This window comes from Patiria miniata, unplaced genomic scaffold, assembly GCF_015706575.1.
Source record: "Patiria miniata isolate m_02_andy unplaced genomic scaffold, ASM1570657v1 HiC_scaffold_17, whole genome shotgun sequence".
Taxonomy (NCBI): Eukaryota; Metazoa; Echinodermata; class Asteroidea; order Valvatida; family Asterinidae; genus Patiria; species Patiria miniata.
In genome coordinates, this window is record NW_024037055.1 from 5,238,342 (window position 1) to 5,254,826 (window position 16,485).

At 41.2% G+C, this 16,485-nt stretch overlaps 3 protein-coding genes across 6 annotated transcripts in view; 2 read left to right on the forward strand and 1 right to left on the reverse strand.

Moving 5' to 3' along the window:
- The window catches only part of LOC119723592 (CUB and sushi domain-containing protein 3-like), a 35,368-nt gene extending 31,132 nt beyond the window's left edge, over positions 1–4,236 (forward strand). Inside the window, exons 23-26 of the mRNA XM_038194320.1 lie at positions 83–154; positions 293–364; positions 1,260–1,340; positions 2,751–4,236. Coding sequence (XP_038050248.1) covers positions 83–154; positions 293–364; positions 1,260–1,340; positions 2,751–3,909 — 1,384 coding nt within the window. The 3' untranslated portion in view covers positions 3,910–4,236. The remainder of the gene's footprint in view (positions 1–82; positions 155–292; positions 365–1,259; positions 1,341–2,750) is intronic.
- Positions 4,237–5,571: 1,335 nt separating this feature from the next.
- Positions 5,572–12,082, reverse strand: LOC119723594. 2 transcript variants are annotated; one of them, XR_005270554.1, is made up of 8 exons: positions 11,935–12,082; positions 11,081–11,248; positions 10,307–10,488; positions 9,304–9,549; positions 8,617–8,744; positions 8,229–8,298; positions 5,979–6,309; positions 5,572–5,808 (listed from the first exon to the last, which is right to left on the reverse strand). XR_005270554.1 is itself a non-coding variant. In XM_038194324.1 (7 exons), exons 2-7 carry the CDS (start codon positions 11,187–11,189, stop codon positions 6,067–6,069), a joined length of 978 nt encoding a protein of 325 aa, XP_038050252.1. In that variant the 5' UTR covers positions 11,190–11,248; positions 11,935–12,082; the 3' UTR covers positions 5,574–6,066. The 2 variants fall into 2 exon arrangements, 1 of the variants encoding a protein (XP_038050252.1); XM_038194324.1 differs by having other exon boundaries at positions 5,574–6,309.
- Positions 12,083–12,113: 31 nt separating this feature from the next.
- The window catches only part of LOC119723593 (tripeptidyl-peptidase 2-like), a 37,402-nt gene continuing 33,030 nt past the window's right edge, over positions 12,114–16,485 (forward strand). For 2 of the 3 annotated variants that reach the window (XM_038194321.1, XM_038194322.1), the window contains exon 1: positions 12,114–12,400. In XM_038194321.1, coding sequence (XP_038050249.1) covers positions 12,236–12,400 — 165 coding nt within the window. In that variant the 5' untranslated portion in view covers positions 12,114–12,235. The remainder of the gene's footprint in view (positions 12,401–16,485) is intronic. The other variant, XM_038194323.1, reaches the window with a different exon arrangement.

Genomic DNA, 16,485 nt, shown 5'->3' on the forward strand with positions numbered 1-16,485 from the left:
TGGTCTGGCATCCAAGCCTGGAGCCATAATTTTATTACTAGCCATATTACTAACAACCAAACTCTCGTTTTATCCTTCGCAGAGAGCTCTCCAATAATCAGATCTATGAACTGGAAAGTTACTCTTTTCAAGAACTTGGCTCACTTGAAGGATTGTAAGTTTTGCCATATTTCTTAAACTTTCCATTTCAGTTTCTTAAACATTCCCATAACTCTATGACAAAACACAGATATCAAGACTAGAATTGTTCAGCCATATGAGTTTGACATCCAATTTCTGCTTCCGTTGACAGAACTTTTTGGAATGTGCCGCTACAGCGGGTCAACGATTATGCATTCACAGGGCTTGCCAAACTACAAAAACTGTAAGTAACCAAGGATTCCTCAAAAATGGCCCTAGGTACTGTAGCTCAAAAGCCTGAAGAAACCTACAGGTAGAGAGGAGACATTACAGTTTTAGATGTGGGAGGAAAATCCCAGAAGAATATTCTGAGGAAAAAACCACGGAATCAGGTAGGGACTGAAAACCCAATCCACATGTGGACCAGGACAGGAATCAAACCCCTGCCAGAGCGGTGGAAGGAGAGGACAGTAAGCACTGTGCCAACCTGACTCCCCTTAAAAAGTTAAACAGGACAATACGAAACAACAAGTAGTTGATTGGTAATAATAATAATGATAATTCTGTAGTCTTATATAGCGCACCTATTGGTATCTTCCAACATAAAAGTACCGGTACCCAATGTGGTAATTATGTCTATTTTTAAAGACAGGTGAATGAAGTGTATGAGAAATGTGAGACCCATTATGTAGCACCTTTATAAAGGGTATACAAGGTGCTGCGGCGCATATTGCAGCCACTGCCAGAAACACCGGGGCAAACCCCTCCTTGGTACAATGTTGGACTCCAAGACTAGCACAGTGACCCTTGGTATGCATGGTTCCAATCCAACCTGCTGCTAGGGCTGTCCACTTCCAAATAAATTAGTTTTCGGTTATTGAAACTCCATTTGACCGAATACTCGAATATTCGAAACTCTCTGATCAAGTGTTACTTTTGCCAGCTGCAACAGCGGGCCACGCCTTTGAACACAAAAAAAAGCGCGCCAGTTAAAAATTTGTATGCTGAACTGGTTAAACGTATACCTGTTTTTTAATATCATGAGGCAGGACAGGAATGCACTGAAACTATAGAAAGGATATTTTGTAATTGTTATTAACGTGACGTCCATTTTTTTTTTATTATTTATTTACATGTAGTTCAATCATTCGTGGAGTCCTGGACAGTCCACTGACAGTGGCACCCAAGGGATTCGATGGCTTACACAGCTTACAAACATTGTAAGTCTGGCAATACATACCGATCAAGTAATGTATTGATCAACGTAATCTTCACGCAAACATCAATGCATCAGTAATTAAGCAAGATTGTATCAGTAATATATAAGCCTCCATGGTAAACACTTAAGAAGAATCAATGATTCCTGAAATTAAATGTCTATGATTGTTTTTGTTTTTTTCTGGTAATGAAACCAAGGATTCCTCAAAAGCACCCTAGGCACTGTAGCTCGCAAGCCTGAGGAAACCCATAGAAGACAAAAGAAATTACAGTTTTAGAGGTGGGAGGAAAACCCCAGAATGATATACTAGGAAAAACCCACAGAATCAGGCAGGGACTGAAAAACCCAATCCACATATTGGCCCAGGCAGGATTCGAACCCGGGTCACAGCGGTGGAAGGTGAGGAGAATACCGCTACGCCGACCTGAGCATCTCAAGACACGGAAGTTGGAACTGCTCACTGGGAACATTCAGGTCACTGACTACTCTCAGCAGGAAGAATCTAGGAATTCCATGGCAACGTTTTGTTAAGACTAAGGATGATGCTCACCAGAAAATTGCTTGTTCTGGTTTTTAACAAGTTAGGAATCCAGTGTATTTCTGTGGCTACAAGCCCAATACTAGCCAGTCGGCAGAGTTAACGCAGTCAAGAAGCCATCTCCTCACTATTATTCCATGTAAAATGAAATTCATAAATACCTCAGACAGTTTAGCTATTCCTATTGGTCGAGAGCCTGTCACGTGGCCGGTCTTAAACGGATGATAAAGACATGGCTAGCTGGTCTTAAACACTTTTCCAGTGTCACAATAAAATGTGGACTCCTAAAAATCCAGTGCCTCTTACTGTTTCATTGGTTGAACGTAAACAATCCTCACGTAGGCATGCGCAACACTACCAGCGAGTCAGAATTTTATAGTTCTAACTTCAAAACGCAACGCCCCAGGTGGGTTGTGCGTGACATCGCGCAGAACATGCTACGCGCGCGTCAATCTCCTTAAAAGGGTTGTTTACATCTTACTCACCAAGCTGAACACTCCATTATTTTGCTAAAGGGATGTTTCAAAAAGCATGAAGTGAACTTGTTGAACAAAATCAGGATTTTTTGAACAATTTTTTTTTTTTACCGAAAAGGTATTTATGAATGGGAATAAGTATGTGCTTGGTCGGTATTTATCACTCTGTTTAAGACCACTTAGAGTCTGGGTGCTGATAATTACCCGAGCCTCCGGCTCGGGTAATTATCAGCACCCAGACTCTAAGTGGTCTTAAACAGAGTGATAAAAACCTCCTGAGCACACATTTATTCCCTTAATAATGCCTTATCGAAACCAGTCCTTTGAATATTATGTTTCATTGATAAATGCTTTATTCCACAGTTTCTAAAAAACTTTCAATCCTTTGATGCTTCAGGTATGTTGATGACCATCGTCTGTGTTGCTACTTCCCTGACGTTACATGCACCTCCATAGAGCCCCGCCCACCTCTCTTCATGTGTAGTAACCTCATGCCGAACCTGGCCCTGCGTATCTTCATGTGGATCCTCGGAATTAGTGCCCTGGTGGGTAACTTTGGCATCATGATTTGGCGATTCCGTGAGAAGAATAGTAAGGCGAGTCGTCAGGTCCATTCCTTCTTGGTGTTCAACCTGGCGGTGTCGGATTTCTTCATGGGCGTCTACATGTTGATCATAGCTGCCGCTGACGTGCATTACGGCGACGAGTACTTCATGAGGGCGAGCGAATGGCGTTCGACTGTAGCGTGTAAGGTAGCGAGCGCACTCAGTATTCTCTCGAGCGAGGCATCTGTCTTTATCGTCACGGTGATAACCATTGACCGGTTTCTGTGTATCCTGTTTCCGTTCAGTCAGTTTCATCTTAGACGTCATTCCTCCCGCGTCGTTTTATTCATAGTTTGGTTTGTTGCCATCTCCGTCAGTCTTATCCCAACACTTCTTGCGGACGAAGAATCCAACGTCTACGGCCTGTCTGATGTCTGTATCGGTCTCCCGCTCCAGACAAGGGCAACCGACTTCGCCTCCACCACCCAAGACATCGAGAGTCCGTTCTCCAACGAGACGTTTGACATTCCGGTTGCTCTGAACTATCAACCGTCCTGGGTGTTCTCCATCGTTCTGTTCCTTGGTGTCAACTTTGTCTGTTTCTTAGTCATCTTGGTGTGCTACGTTGTCATCTTCATCCAAGTTCAGTTGTCTCTGAAGCAGGTGAATCGTCACATACACAGACACGAGGAAATCAAAATGGCGGGTAAGATGGCGATCATCGTCGGCACCGATCTGGTCTGCTGGCTGCCCATCATCATCATGGGCATCTTGGCCCAGTCGGGCGTGGTCACCATTCCCGTCGAGATGTACGCCTGGATCGTCGTCTTCATCCTCCCGATCAATTCCTCACTCAATCCGTATCTGTACACCATCTCGTCTTGCGTTGCCGACCGCAAACGTGAAAATATGTCCACGGCAACGACCAAACGCAACGGAACGTTGGCAATGACCAATAGAGCAAACTTGGACAAGAGTGTTCAGTCACAAGGAATCAGCGTGGTGGACTAAGTTTGTATCCTCTCCGAGTGATTCCTGTTTGCCATTTCCCAGGTCTGTATCGTGACTTTGGGCGTGATCCCTGGCTGTATGGCATACGGGCTTATGGTCTCTGACTAGGGCACCTGGAATACGGATATAATGAATTAGGGAACCGCCAACGTAGGTCTGGATAGCTCAGTTGGTAGAGCACCGGAAGGGTAATCCGGACATGTTCTAACACCACTGCAGTCAATTTCTTTGTTCAACTTTACAAATTAAAATGTAAACTAGAGCTATGCCTGTTCGCATGGGCGTCGCCAGGATTTTTTCTAGAGGGGGGGCAAAACATATTTTTCCCAAAAACTTCTTGTATTTCTCTCGATTTATCAGTTTTAGAGGGGGGCAGGGGCATTTCCCCCCCCCCCCAACTCATTAAATTTACACCACTATGACTTCGCATTTTTTTTTGGGGGGGGGTTTTTTTTGGTTTTCCAAAAACTTGCCCCCCCCCCTCGCGACGTCCATGTCTGTTCGATGAACAGGACATGGGTTTTTCCGCATTTTTAAAAGATACGTGTAAAAAAAATTACTTTTAAAATGTACTTTGTCTATTTTTCCATTAGAAGAACATGTAACAAGTTTTTTAATTAATACAACATCAGGTTATGACGTCATCATGACGACACTTTAGGTTTTTAATACTAATAATAATTTCTTCCTACCCACCAAGTTTCGAGACGATCAGACTGAGCCTTATATGTGATTTAAAAATTGCATTTTTAAAGACGTCATCATGACGTCACACACGTATAAATTTTATTGTGCACATAAGTATGATCTCACATACCTATTACAAAAAGAATTTTGAAATAAGCTTGTTCTGTTGATGTGATATGGATTAAATTCAATTTTTGATAACGTCATCATGACGTCACACACTTATAAATTTTTGTTGCACATAAATATGACCTTACATACCTATCACAAAAAGAATTTTGAAATTAGCTTGTTCTGTTGATGAGATATGGCTTAAAGGTCCAAAAAATTCAATTTTTGATGACTTCATCATGACGTCACCACTTATAATTTGTTTATGCATATATAAGTATGACCTTACAAACCTTATACAAAAAGAATTTTGAATTTAGCATGTTGGGTTCGCAAGATATGCTGATACTCTTCAAAACTTTAAAAAAGCGATATAAAATCACATGATGACGTCACCTCAATTTTTATCTATAACAGATTCCGGTCTACCTTCATACCGAGTTTCAACCCAATCTGACTTACATGTACAATTCTTTAGATATAGGGTCATAAAGTTTGAACATTTAAGATGACGTCACGTGACCCATGATGACGTAATCATGACGTCACTCTTCGGGACACAAACTCACTATGCGGTCTTTACATAGGTTAGGTTTCATAAGAATACGAGTTTGTTTAAGGTACAAAATGCCGCAGTTAAAAAAAACGTGTACATGTATAAAGTCTATTGGATTTGGGGGTGGAACAAAAAAAAAGAAAAAAAAGAAAACAAAAAAAATCAGAACAGAAACAATGCTTTTCCGCTTTCAAGCGGAAAAGCAACAATTAAGTACATATGTATAAAAACTGCTTGCTACATGTATATGTACAAATATGTACAAAATGCTTGTATAGCTACAATTAATCAACACAGTTGAAACAATGTATAAAACATTCACATGACTCTTCGTCCTTGTCTTTTCGTAAAAGGTAAATATTCTACAAAATTGTTCAACACTTAATATTTTTTGCATACTTGTACATATAAAGCCTTTGCATATACTCTATCACTGCACCAAAATAAAGGTAAGGATCTCATCTCAGGTAATACGTACAAATATCGTTGCTCTCTTGTATTGTGCTTAAGGGCCTGTCACATTATATGCGATCTCATAGGAGTACCTGTCATCTGGAATGAACCGCCACAAACCGGTTGACTCACATGTAGTTTTTATACGAGCAAACTAGAATAAACTGGTACGAGTACCTGTCATCTGGAATGAACCGCAACAAACCGGTTGACTCACATGTAGTATTTATGTGAGCAAACTAGAATAAACTGGTAAGAGTACCTGTCATCTGGAATGAACCGCCACAAACCGGTTGACTCACATGTAGTTTTTATGTGAGCAAACTAGAATAAACTGGTACGAATACCTGTCATCTGGAATGAACCGCAACAAACCGGTTGACTTTAGCCGATGGGTCGTCGGCTCGAACCTTGCCTTGTCTGGTGTAATTGTGGAGAAATGTCGGCAGGGGAAATATGTCCACGTCTTCACTGCTGCGACGGTCCCAGTTCACGTCGTATCGCATTCCGTGTTTACGAAGTCGCATCAGATAATCAGAGTGGTATTTACCGTCCGTGTAGTCAAGGAAACGACGGTAATCTTGTTGGATTGCCTGAAAAGACACAAAACATTAACACTTTAATCATTCATTCTTAAACTTATTGTAGAATTTGGAAGTATGAGTGTTAGTATGAATGTTGTAATGAGGGACTTTGGGTCTTAGGCCGAAAATCCATGTCTGTTCTTCACGTGCATATTGCCTAGTTGCGTATCCGTGACGCGTATTCTGTAAATCCATGTGTACACTTGACGGACGTACATTGTAAAAGCTCAAATAGAGAATACGCAGCAGTTTTGCAAGTAGAAAAATCAAGTCTCAAATCAAATTTGGATTAGCTTTGGCATTTTACAAAAAAAAAATTGACAAGATTAGAACTTCTCAAGAAAATGCAAAGGGTATAAATATTCCATGTTTCATCAATTGAATGCCCTGTAAAAGCCCTTTTACACATACATGATACGCACAAATAATAAATTTGATCACTTAACAGATCAAATTGTTTATAAGCAGGAATATCGATTCAACTGGGTCTGTTTTAGATGTACAATAGTCGAGCAGTCCCTCTGCATAGCTTTTACTGTCGCACGCCAAGCGTTTTTGAGCCCAGGTTACATGGAAATATTTGTGAACAAAGCCCATAAATGCGGCTGGGATACACACGATACCTAACGGCTAGAATAAACCAATTACAGCAGTGCACGGGATTTCTAGCCAATTGGCAAGCAAGAAAAGTTTGCAGCATTCCATTCAGGATGGGGTGATCTTCGGCCAATGAGAAATGGGCGGCAAGGCACATTTGGCGGCAAACCAAGCCATAGTTGTCGCGCAATTTTGGCGGCAAAACCGAGCATGCAGTCACTTTTGTCTCAGCCTCCAACAGACAAACACTGGAACAATTGAATGCGTCTCCAAAATTTTGTTCCCACCGCCACCCCAGCTACCTCCTCTCCTTTCAATGAGCATTTGTGCTCATGAGCCTTTTTTGTGCTCGTGAAATAAAACAGCCCACGGTTTTCCCCATTTTGGGTTATTATAATGGCTTATTATCTACATTAATTAAAGGAAGTATAACCACAATGTATATGTTATTGTTTATTGCATTAAGGTTATTAATTATAATCGTAGTTGTAACAGGTAGCAGCTTCTCCCTTGAGTCAGTTCAACGGGGGAGGAGCACCGTTCTTCCTTCTGTGAGTATAAACCAAGGAATCCAACGGCGCCTGATGGGAATTTATAGTTTATTGTTCAGAGCATGTTAAAGAGGTTGTGGAATGCTCGAAGACATTTCCGTCATTTTTTGGGTATATGTAGCCTAAGGTGTGATGAAATAAAAACGACTATTGTTTCTGTCGTGAAATGAGTACAAAAGGTACTTTTGAGAGCTGTTTTACAGGTCCTGTTTCGACCCAAACGTGCAATTTGTGTAAAAGTCGTCGTTGCGGGCAGCAAACAAAACACAGTAAATCGTGACGTAATAAACAGGACTCGTATATGCTACTCTGCATCGGGAGTCCTGTTTATTACGTCACGATTTACTGTGTTTTGTTTGCTGCCCGCAACGACGACTTTTAGACAAATTGCACGTTCGGGTCGAAACAGGCATGACAGGACTTGAAAAACAGCTCTCAAAAGTACCTTTTGTACTCATTTTATGACAGAAATGGTCGTTTTTATTTCATCACACCTTAGGCTACATATACCCGAAAAATGACAGAAATGTCTTCGAGCATTCCACAACCTCTTTAAAGGATTGTATATCATAGGTTGGAGGGAAACAAGCACCAGGCAAGGATGCAGCACATGGGAAAAAAGCTTTTGGGAAAAAAAGCTATTGGAAACAGCCTATGTGTAAATTGGCCTTTAAGATGGCTAAAAATGAATTGAAAGGTCTTGCTTATAGATTTACAAACGTTAAGGAGGTATTGTGAATTAAATGATTCTGTGTTTATGTGATTAATGGTATCATTTACCTTGAAGTCATTTTGTACCATCTCTCGTGCTTCAATCTCGTCACAAATCTGCCGCTGTAAGTCTTCAATTCTACAAAACAAATACATGTTTAAATAAACACAGTCGTTAACACAAGTTAACACTAGTCATTTTTTTTTCACAGTCGTTAACACAATGTTGTAACCAAGTCATTGTTTTATAAGTCAAGTCAAGTGTCGCTCGCCTGCTCGCACTATTGTCTTGGGAATCCTGTAGTGGCTGTTTAACATTTTCTTTATTCTCTCCCAAGGCTTTCCTAGGGAACCAATCAGCGATCGCAAAAACTAGCATTAAGGCCGGTATCTCTACAAAAGTCACTGTCCATGGTCTACAACGATCACTGACGTCTTGGGCCAAGACTCTGCTTACATATGTTCCAGTCTCAAGACTTCCTCTCTGTGAAGTTTAGCTACCCTCGCCGCCTCCTCTGCTGCAATTCGCTCACATTCCACCCTGGTGGCTCGAATTGCTTCCTCCAATCGTTTCTTGAACTTCTCCTTCAGATAAACAAACCACAAAGATGAACAACTTTTTAGGACAGAGAGCTGGATAGTGTGGCAACATTCTCCAACAAGTTTGTATTCCGTAAACCCAATATTGGTTGAGAAAATGCGATATATGCGACAACCTTTTGCCCAGTTTCTCTGTGAATGTAAAATTTTCCAGTTGACTGACCCTTGGGGGCCTCGGCCACCTGGAGGCCTAGATCTCGAATTTTGGGAACCTTGTCGGTAAAAATATCCAGTAAATTATACATGGATAGAAAGGTGGATAGTGTGGCTACACCTCCATCATATTCAAGTCCGTAAACCCACGACTTGTAAAGAAAAATGCAATACACGCAACAACTTTCTGGCTAAGTTTTCATTGTGTGTGTAAATCCCTGTACAGCTGTCGGCCCAGCCTTGGCGTGGCCCTACAAGGCGGGCTATATTTTGGATTTCCGGGATCTCGGTAGTGAAAATCCCCGGTAAATTATACATGGATGTAAAGCTGTACAGTGTGGCTATCGCATTGAACTTGTTAAGTGGTCACGGATTAATGTTTCAAACCAACCCTTGCTAGAGACAGAGCCTTGGCCACAGCTAGTTCCTTCTCAAGCGCAAACTCCTTGCGCAGTCTCCTCGTCGTCGCAGCGATCGCGTCTTCCACGGCTTTCTTCTTGATACGCTCACATTCCTCCCACTGTTTCTGTAAAGCGTCTTCCTTCTCGATCTTGAACGCCCACGTCAGCTTAGCAATCCTCTCCGCCTCCAACTGATCTCTTGCATCGGCAACACGAGCAGCTGTACGTTCTGCTTCCTGAAGAAAGATGACAATACATTCAAATCGGGTACATTCATTCGGTTCCCACCCCATCACTTTGTCCCGCCCCAACCCCTCCCCCCCTCCAAAAAAAACCAACAACAAAAAACAACATTGCTATTTTAGATGCCTATATTCTTGTTCCATGAATCTTGCTTTACTTTCAGGGGAACCAACTTCATTTTTGCCAACATGACAAGCATTTTTGCGCTAATTGTGTAGTTTAGGACACCATCCTGTTTTTTACTTGTTCCGTTCAAAAATGACTTTTGGAAACGACTGTCAACTTCTCCAAAATGACTTTTGCAGCCCCAAGCAGTCTTGAGATAAACTCTAGGTTTTTGTATTTTTGATTAGTAGGCCTACTTTGGAACAAAATGCAACATTCTTACCTGTTTTAACATTTAGAGACATGCAAATCCCAGCAGTTCAGGCGCTGTCATCATTTTACCCAATAATTTTCCTCATAAATAACAAATCCTACCCTCTTCTCTACAAAATGAAGCCTGCTGATATTCAATATGGTATTTTGGCGATCTAAAAATACGAAGTTACTTTTCCTGCTGGTATTTTAAAAAAAAGTAACCTGCTGGTAACATAAAAGTGTCTTTTTGTTCTCTATATGGAACGGCGTCCTAAACTACATGATCACCACTTGCCCAATTACTAACAGACTTATCCCCCCAAAAATCACAAAGTACGCAACCTGGACGCAGCCTCAAATGAATCTAATGACTGAACTCTTTATTCCTACCAATCGGGCTTCTTCCAACGCTTGTTTTTTGTCAGCTTCTGCTTTCTTGCGAGCTTCCTCAAGACGTTTCTTGAGTCTCCTATCGGCCGCTTCCTGTGTTTCTCTGACTGCGTTATCCACAGCATTGTCCCTCTCCTTCCGAGTGAAGTCTAAGAAGTCGTAATATACCTTACCACCAACATCTACAATAGAATTTGTTGATTTCAAAAAGATTTCAGTAATTGTTTACAGTATTGTACCCATACATAGTGATTTCAAAGTTGGTCTCGGCATGTTGCTTGATTTAAATTCAATATTAGGTTTTTGCTCTTCCCCAAAGTACTAACACTCTATACTCAGTGTGTTACCTCCCGAGTGAAAGTGAGAAAAATCACTCGGGTGGGACTCGAACCTACGACCTCCTGCTTTTCAGTGCAGATGTCTTACCACTCAACCACCGAGCTAGCCGGGATCGGTACATCGCCCCAACACAAATTCCATCTTATGAATAATTTCTTTGCGGTATCCGCTGGCTGCTGCTACATCGGATTTGAACTAGCCAACCGATCCTGCAAGCTCGGTGGTTGAGTGGTAAGACGTCTTAAATGATTAATCCAGGTCACTTTCTTTTTGACTCGCCCTGTAGTTTGAGCACAACACAGATTTAAATAGATTCAGGGGATTAAAACTCTTATTATAGAAAATAAAAAGGAGAGTCAATTTTTGTCAAATATTTATGATAAATTCTTCCAGCAACCAGCCAGTCGGTAAAGGGGAGACATATGCATAGCAAACCTTCGACGGTCTTGTGCCCAACTTTCTGGGTCGTAAGTGTTGTTCGCTGGAGAATTCTCTCTATCAGCTCCAAGCTGTCTGGGACTTTTCTCACAGGTTTTCTCGACATGTTGGTTACGTGAGTAACATTGTGACATGCCTCAATGAAGCGGACGTTCAGTCACAGATCTGTTTCAATTTGAAAGTAAACAAGAATTCAAAAGTAAGCACTGTGCATATTGCTATTGCACACACACACTGTTTTGGCCAATGGGAGACTTTTGAGACGTTGATGGCAGCAAACATACCGGCCCTTTTTCCATTGTTTGCGTTATATTGAGCATGCGCACTTTGGCTTAAACATGACGTAAACAATTGCTAAAGGACTGGTATGTTTGCCGCCACCAACGTCTCCCATTAAATATGGAACACCATGTAGTACACTCAACCAAAAAGAAAGTCTCCTGACTGAAACCAGATTAGATGGTCGACTATCCCCAAGACTAGACCTAACATAACAACCACTGCATTTTTTTTTCATAGTTCCTTTTTACAAACATTTTTGCAAAGACACCATCACTGACATTGCATTCAGTAAAAAAAAGGTTGCTTTACGGTTTTTAACCAAGTGTAGTAAAATATTAATTATCAAACAGGTCTGCCGACAACTCCCCCTAGCTCCCTCCCCCTTTTCACTCCCCCCCCCCCCCAAACAAATGTGCAACTTGCAAGTTGCAAGAACTCCCTGTCCAATTTCCAAATGTCGTCAGTCAACGTAAACTTTGTTGAAATAAAACGAGTTAAAGTGATATTGGTCTACAGCTTTCAATAAGTATCTGTACAACGTTAAAAATCATATTTTCTTGGATTCTCACCTTTGTGTCCGACTTCAAAGTTCAGTGATTTGCAAATGGGATTCTCTAGTTTACCATCACCATGGCGTCACCGCAATTTACTTTTTCAGCCAATTTACTGAAAGGCCGCCCTCTAGTGGTCAGTTTGTGATCAACCCTCTTGCTCGCTCGCTGGTACCCGTCTCCCCTGCCTAATTAAACGGTGAAATAAAAAAAGAAACCAACCATGTAACTCGCTGATTGATTTGCACGTAGGTAATGTACACATGTAGCGCGAGCGAAAAAAAAAATAAACGATAAATTTTTACTTTTTCCCACCACCATGGCGTCGTCGCTTGTCGACGAGAGTTTCCCCGTAGCTGGGTTACTACCAAAGAAGGAAACAGGAGCTTTGACTTTCCTGTCCAAGTATCCGGACTACGATGGACGGGGAGTTACTGTCGCTATTCTTGATACGGGCGTCGACCCCGGAGCGCCGGGTTTGCAGGTGAGTGATGTCCAGCATTTGTCCAGCTAGCTCAGCTGATGTTCATTGCTGGGTAGTGCAAAATGCAATGGCAGGCCTATTTTCTGATGTTGTGATGTACCCCATTATGGTTTGTCAATTTAGAAAGAATTTTGCAACCTGACGCTCAGTGGCGTAGCCACGGGTGGGTGGGGGGGGGGGCGACAGCCCCCCCCCCGAAACCTTGTCGCCCCCCCCCCCCCCCACTGAGATTTTGAGTTTCCCAAAAAATTATCATTGATCTACATGATGCCCCCCCATGAAATATTCCAGCGCCCCCGCCCCCCCCCCCCCCCCCGGCCCCCACCCCCCCCCCCCCCCACTGAAAAATTCCTGGCTACGCCACTGCTGACGCTACATCAGCGGTTGTGTACAAAGTCTATGGAGAGTCAAGACAATTTTCCTAAGTATTTCCTAACAAAATTGGATTTGGAAATGTTTCTCAATCTCAGTCATGTTTCTCAGTCCCAGATTCACGTCTTTTCATGCATTTTTGCAATGACTGACCTTCATTGAGATGACGTCATATGAAGAAAAAGCAGCATCAGGTTGCAACATTCTTTCCATCAATTTTACGATTAGCCTTGGCATGCTTGGCTTGTTGATTGTTTTGTTTTTGGCTTTTTTGTCATCATGGTCATGTTTGTACCAAGTGAATTAAAAATAAAACCTTAAAGAAGGAATGGATGTAGGCTACATAGCCTAGGCCGGGGCAGGGAAAGAATGTTGCAATCTGCATGACCTGGCGCCACTTCAGCAGTTGTGTACAAAGTCTATGGAGAGTCAAGAAAAAGTCTAAGTCAAGAAAAAGTCTAAGTATTTCCTAACAAAATTAGAAAGCCGGCTAAACTAGCCGGCTAAATATGTGTCAGTTTTAAACCCAATGGTTCTCAGTCTTTATTTCCCTTTAAAAACAGTTCTTCAGAGGCATGAATCAGAAACTGAGAAAGATTCAATAAAAAGTAGATAGTGGATATATTGCCAGATCTGGCTTTAAACGATATTTAGCCGGAGAGATCTTACAGCACCCTCTTTGACACATAGATGAGTAGGCCCACATAATAAACTATTATTATTGAATTGCATGTAACACGTGTGGCAGAATGGATGGCGCGTCTGTGAGTGAGAGATCCCGGGTTCCATACCCCCGTCGCGCTCATTGGACATTTTCGTTTTGCTTTTATTTAATCGCAAACAATATAAATATTCTTCTTTTATTATTTTTAATTGATCCTTTGGAGGATTTTTATTAAAGGGAAATAAAGTCCGAAATTGTAAATGGTCTGATTCCCATCCCGTGGATACGAAGCCACAACGACAATGTTGGCGTGGAACCACACTAACATTTGTCACAGTACAAATTTCTATGTCCAACGCATGTTCAGTGCCATCGGGCTTAATATCGTTTACTAACAAAAAAAGCCGGATCCTGCCAAATATCTGCCTAAAAAGTATGATTTAATTTAAAATAAAGCAAAATAACTCAAAGTAAATGTCACCAGGATCCAAACCCTGCACCCTACATGCACAGCATTCCAATTGTATTATTAATTGAAAACCTTGTATTGATCTGCAGTGTAATGTTGAAGTTCCGTAACTATAGTCATACATGTAGAAAAATATTATTACAGCTTTCAAAATCCTCCTATGCAAATATACGTTCTGTGCCAAGTTGTCCTTGCAGTCAAAATCAATCAAGAGACTGTTTTCAACGGTTAAGAGCTCCCAGCCTACATAGCAGGATTGACTGGCTGTGACTGTTTATGTAAACTTGATACAGCTTTGCTTTGACTGTGGGCGATTGATAAGCCAGCTGTGCCTACCACTTGCCTGCTTTTGTCCGTTGACTGAATTTGACTAGTCAGGGTGCTTGCTAAATGATCTGACTGTTGGTGACTAGCCTGTGTAAAAGGCAATGGCAGGGGAAGAGGATTGATATTTTGACTGTCTGTGACTGTTCAGATAGCAGGAGGGTTAAAATTGGAAAATCATTAGAAGAAAAAAAATCCATTTTTGAAGACCACAGTGTGTGCATCTTTACCGTCCAAAATCCTCAAATTCTTCAAAATCCTCTTTGCAAAACGGAGGATTTTGCAGGATTGAGGCTATACTTGAAATCCTCCGCACTGCTCCAGGATGTCACTGGCTCGGCCTCAACATATTGACAGTGATTGCTGGAGGATTGCGGCAGTGGTCACCCCTCCAAGGACCACATTCGAGAAATAAGGGGAGGATTGTGGAGGATTGAGGCTGTATGCTGCATGATGGAAGTTGCATCCTAGCAAAAATGCCTAGGGAGTTAGAGTGAATGTACATTATACAGTTTAATATGCATCCAATACAGTATGCACGTAAAAAGAAGAGATAATTTCTTGCGTTATTCCCAACTTGACCCGGACTATTGAAGAAATACATTTGCAAACTGAACCAGCAACTGTGTACAGTCATTGTCAGTCATGACAGAAATCTGTCATTTAGGACTGCTGTACAAAATACCAATAGATCACATCAATGCAATGTTACTGCATCCAGTTATGTAGTAATTTATTAGTCATTACTCATTTCTGACCCACGTACACCGTGCATTCATTATAGCATGTAGTTCCATCCATTATTGTCGGCATGCTTTTATCATAGACCTATGATTATCATATCATAAATATCATAATGACTTCCTAGAAAACAGTTAAAAAGGAAAACTGATGTAAGTCATTGAATTATAAAAGATGGATGTCTGCTTTGTCTGGAGACTAGACATTGAGTCACCCCATAACAGGACATTTATAATAAATTAAATGTAGTGGTTTTAGAGTTGATAATTGGTGTTTTTCTTTCAAAAAATAATCCAAACAACCAATATGCATTAAATTAACCCTTACTCTCTGAGGGTAGTTTACTGCATGTCAGTTGGTTATGCCAATGCCCTCCAGCTGCAGTTTATCGGCAGATAAACTATCTTGGCAGTGAAGGCTCCAATTGGCAGGAGTTGGAGGCCCTGGAGGGTGCCTGATACTGACCAGCTGGGGGCACTCACTTTGTTATCAGAGGACTCTCATTGTTCTCTGTGGCATGTATTGGAGTGCCTGTCCAGTTACCCTTGAAATGACATGGCAGATATTGGAGGGCCATGCAAAAAACATAGGAGATTTTCTTGAGGCACATGTTGGCATGCGTTGGAGGGTCAAGTAGGGTAAGGGTTAAAGGGCCCATGCAATTTAATTGTTTTAATGCCACCCTTGGAAAATGCACCTTTTTTGTCCCATTTTTAATTTTCATTTTGCCATTTCGAAGGTATTTTGGTGCCTTTTTGGTTTTTATGCCAATGCAAATTGACATATTTATGAGCAAAACTGTCATTCAGGGCAAGAAACCTCAATGTTACAGCTATTTCAGCACAAAAAGTTACAAGAATTGTGGCTATATTTCGCTGTCATCAATTTCCTTTTCTTGGGCAATTCACTGTTGTGTAAGTACATGGTAGTAAGCCAATGAGCAACCCTTTCTTACAAATATTTTCAATGAGTAATTTTTTGGGTTCACTATTTGAACAGAAAACCCCTTTAAGCTGAACAGTGTCTTTCTGAAACGACATCACAGCCCTCAGTTGTCCGGAAAAGCATGGACAATTTTAAATGTTAAAAGAAGTGCACTTTTCAATAAAATTAACCAAAAAGGGATGTCAAACACATTTCATACATTGATGAGGAGTAGAAAGTTGCACAAAACGTATTTCTAAGAAAAATTCATCGCTTGGGCCCTTAGGATGCCATACATTTCTGAGAATTATTTTCATTTATCTTTACCTCGACTCAATTGACTCAAAACAGTCTGTAAAATGTGGTATATTATCATGTTGTAATTCAAACCTACATACTAAAAAACAGTAACGACAATTTAACGCATTCATTAAACAATTTAAATTAATGAAAACTCCCTCAGGCATTTTTGCTAGGATGTAACCTCAATCCTGCAAATCCTCCAACTGCCTCCATGTAAAAAAAAATGTACATTTTAGCTTCAATCCTGCAAAATCCTCCGTTATTTCTTGAATGTGGTCCTTGGAGGGG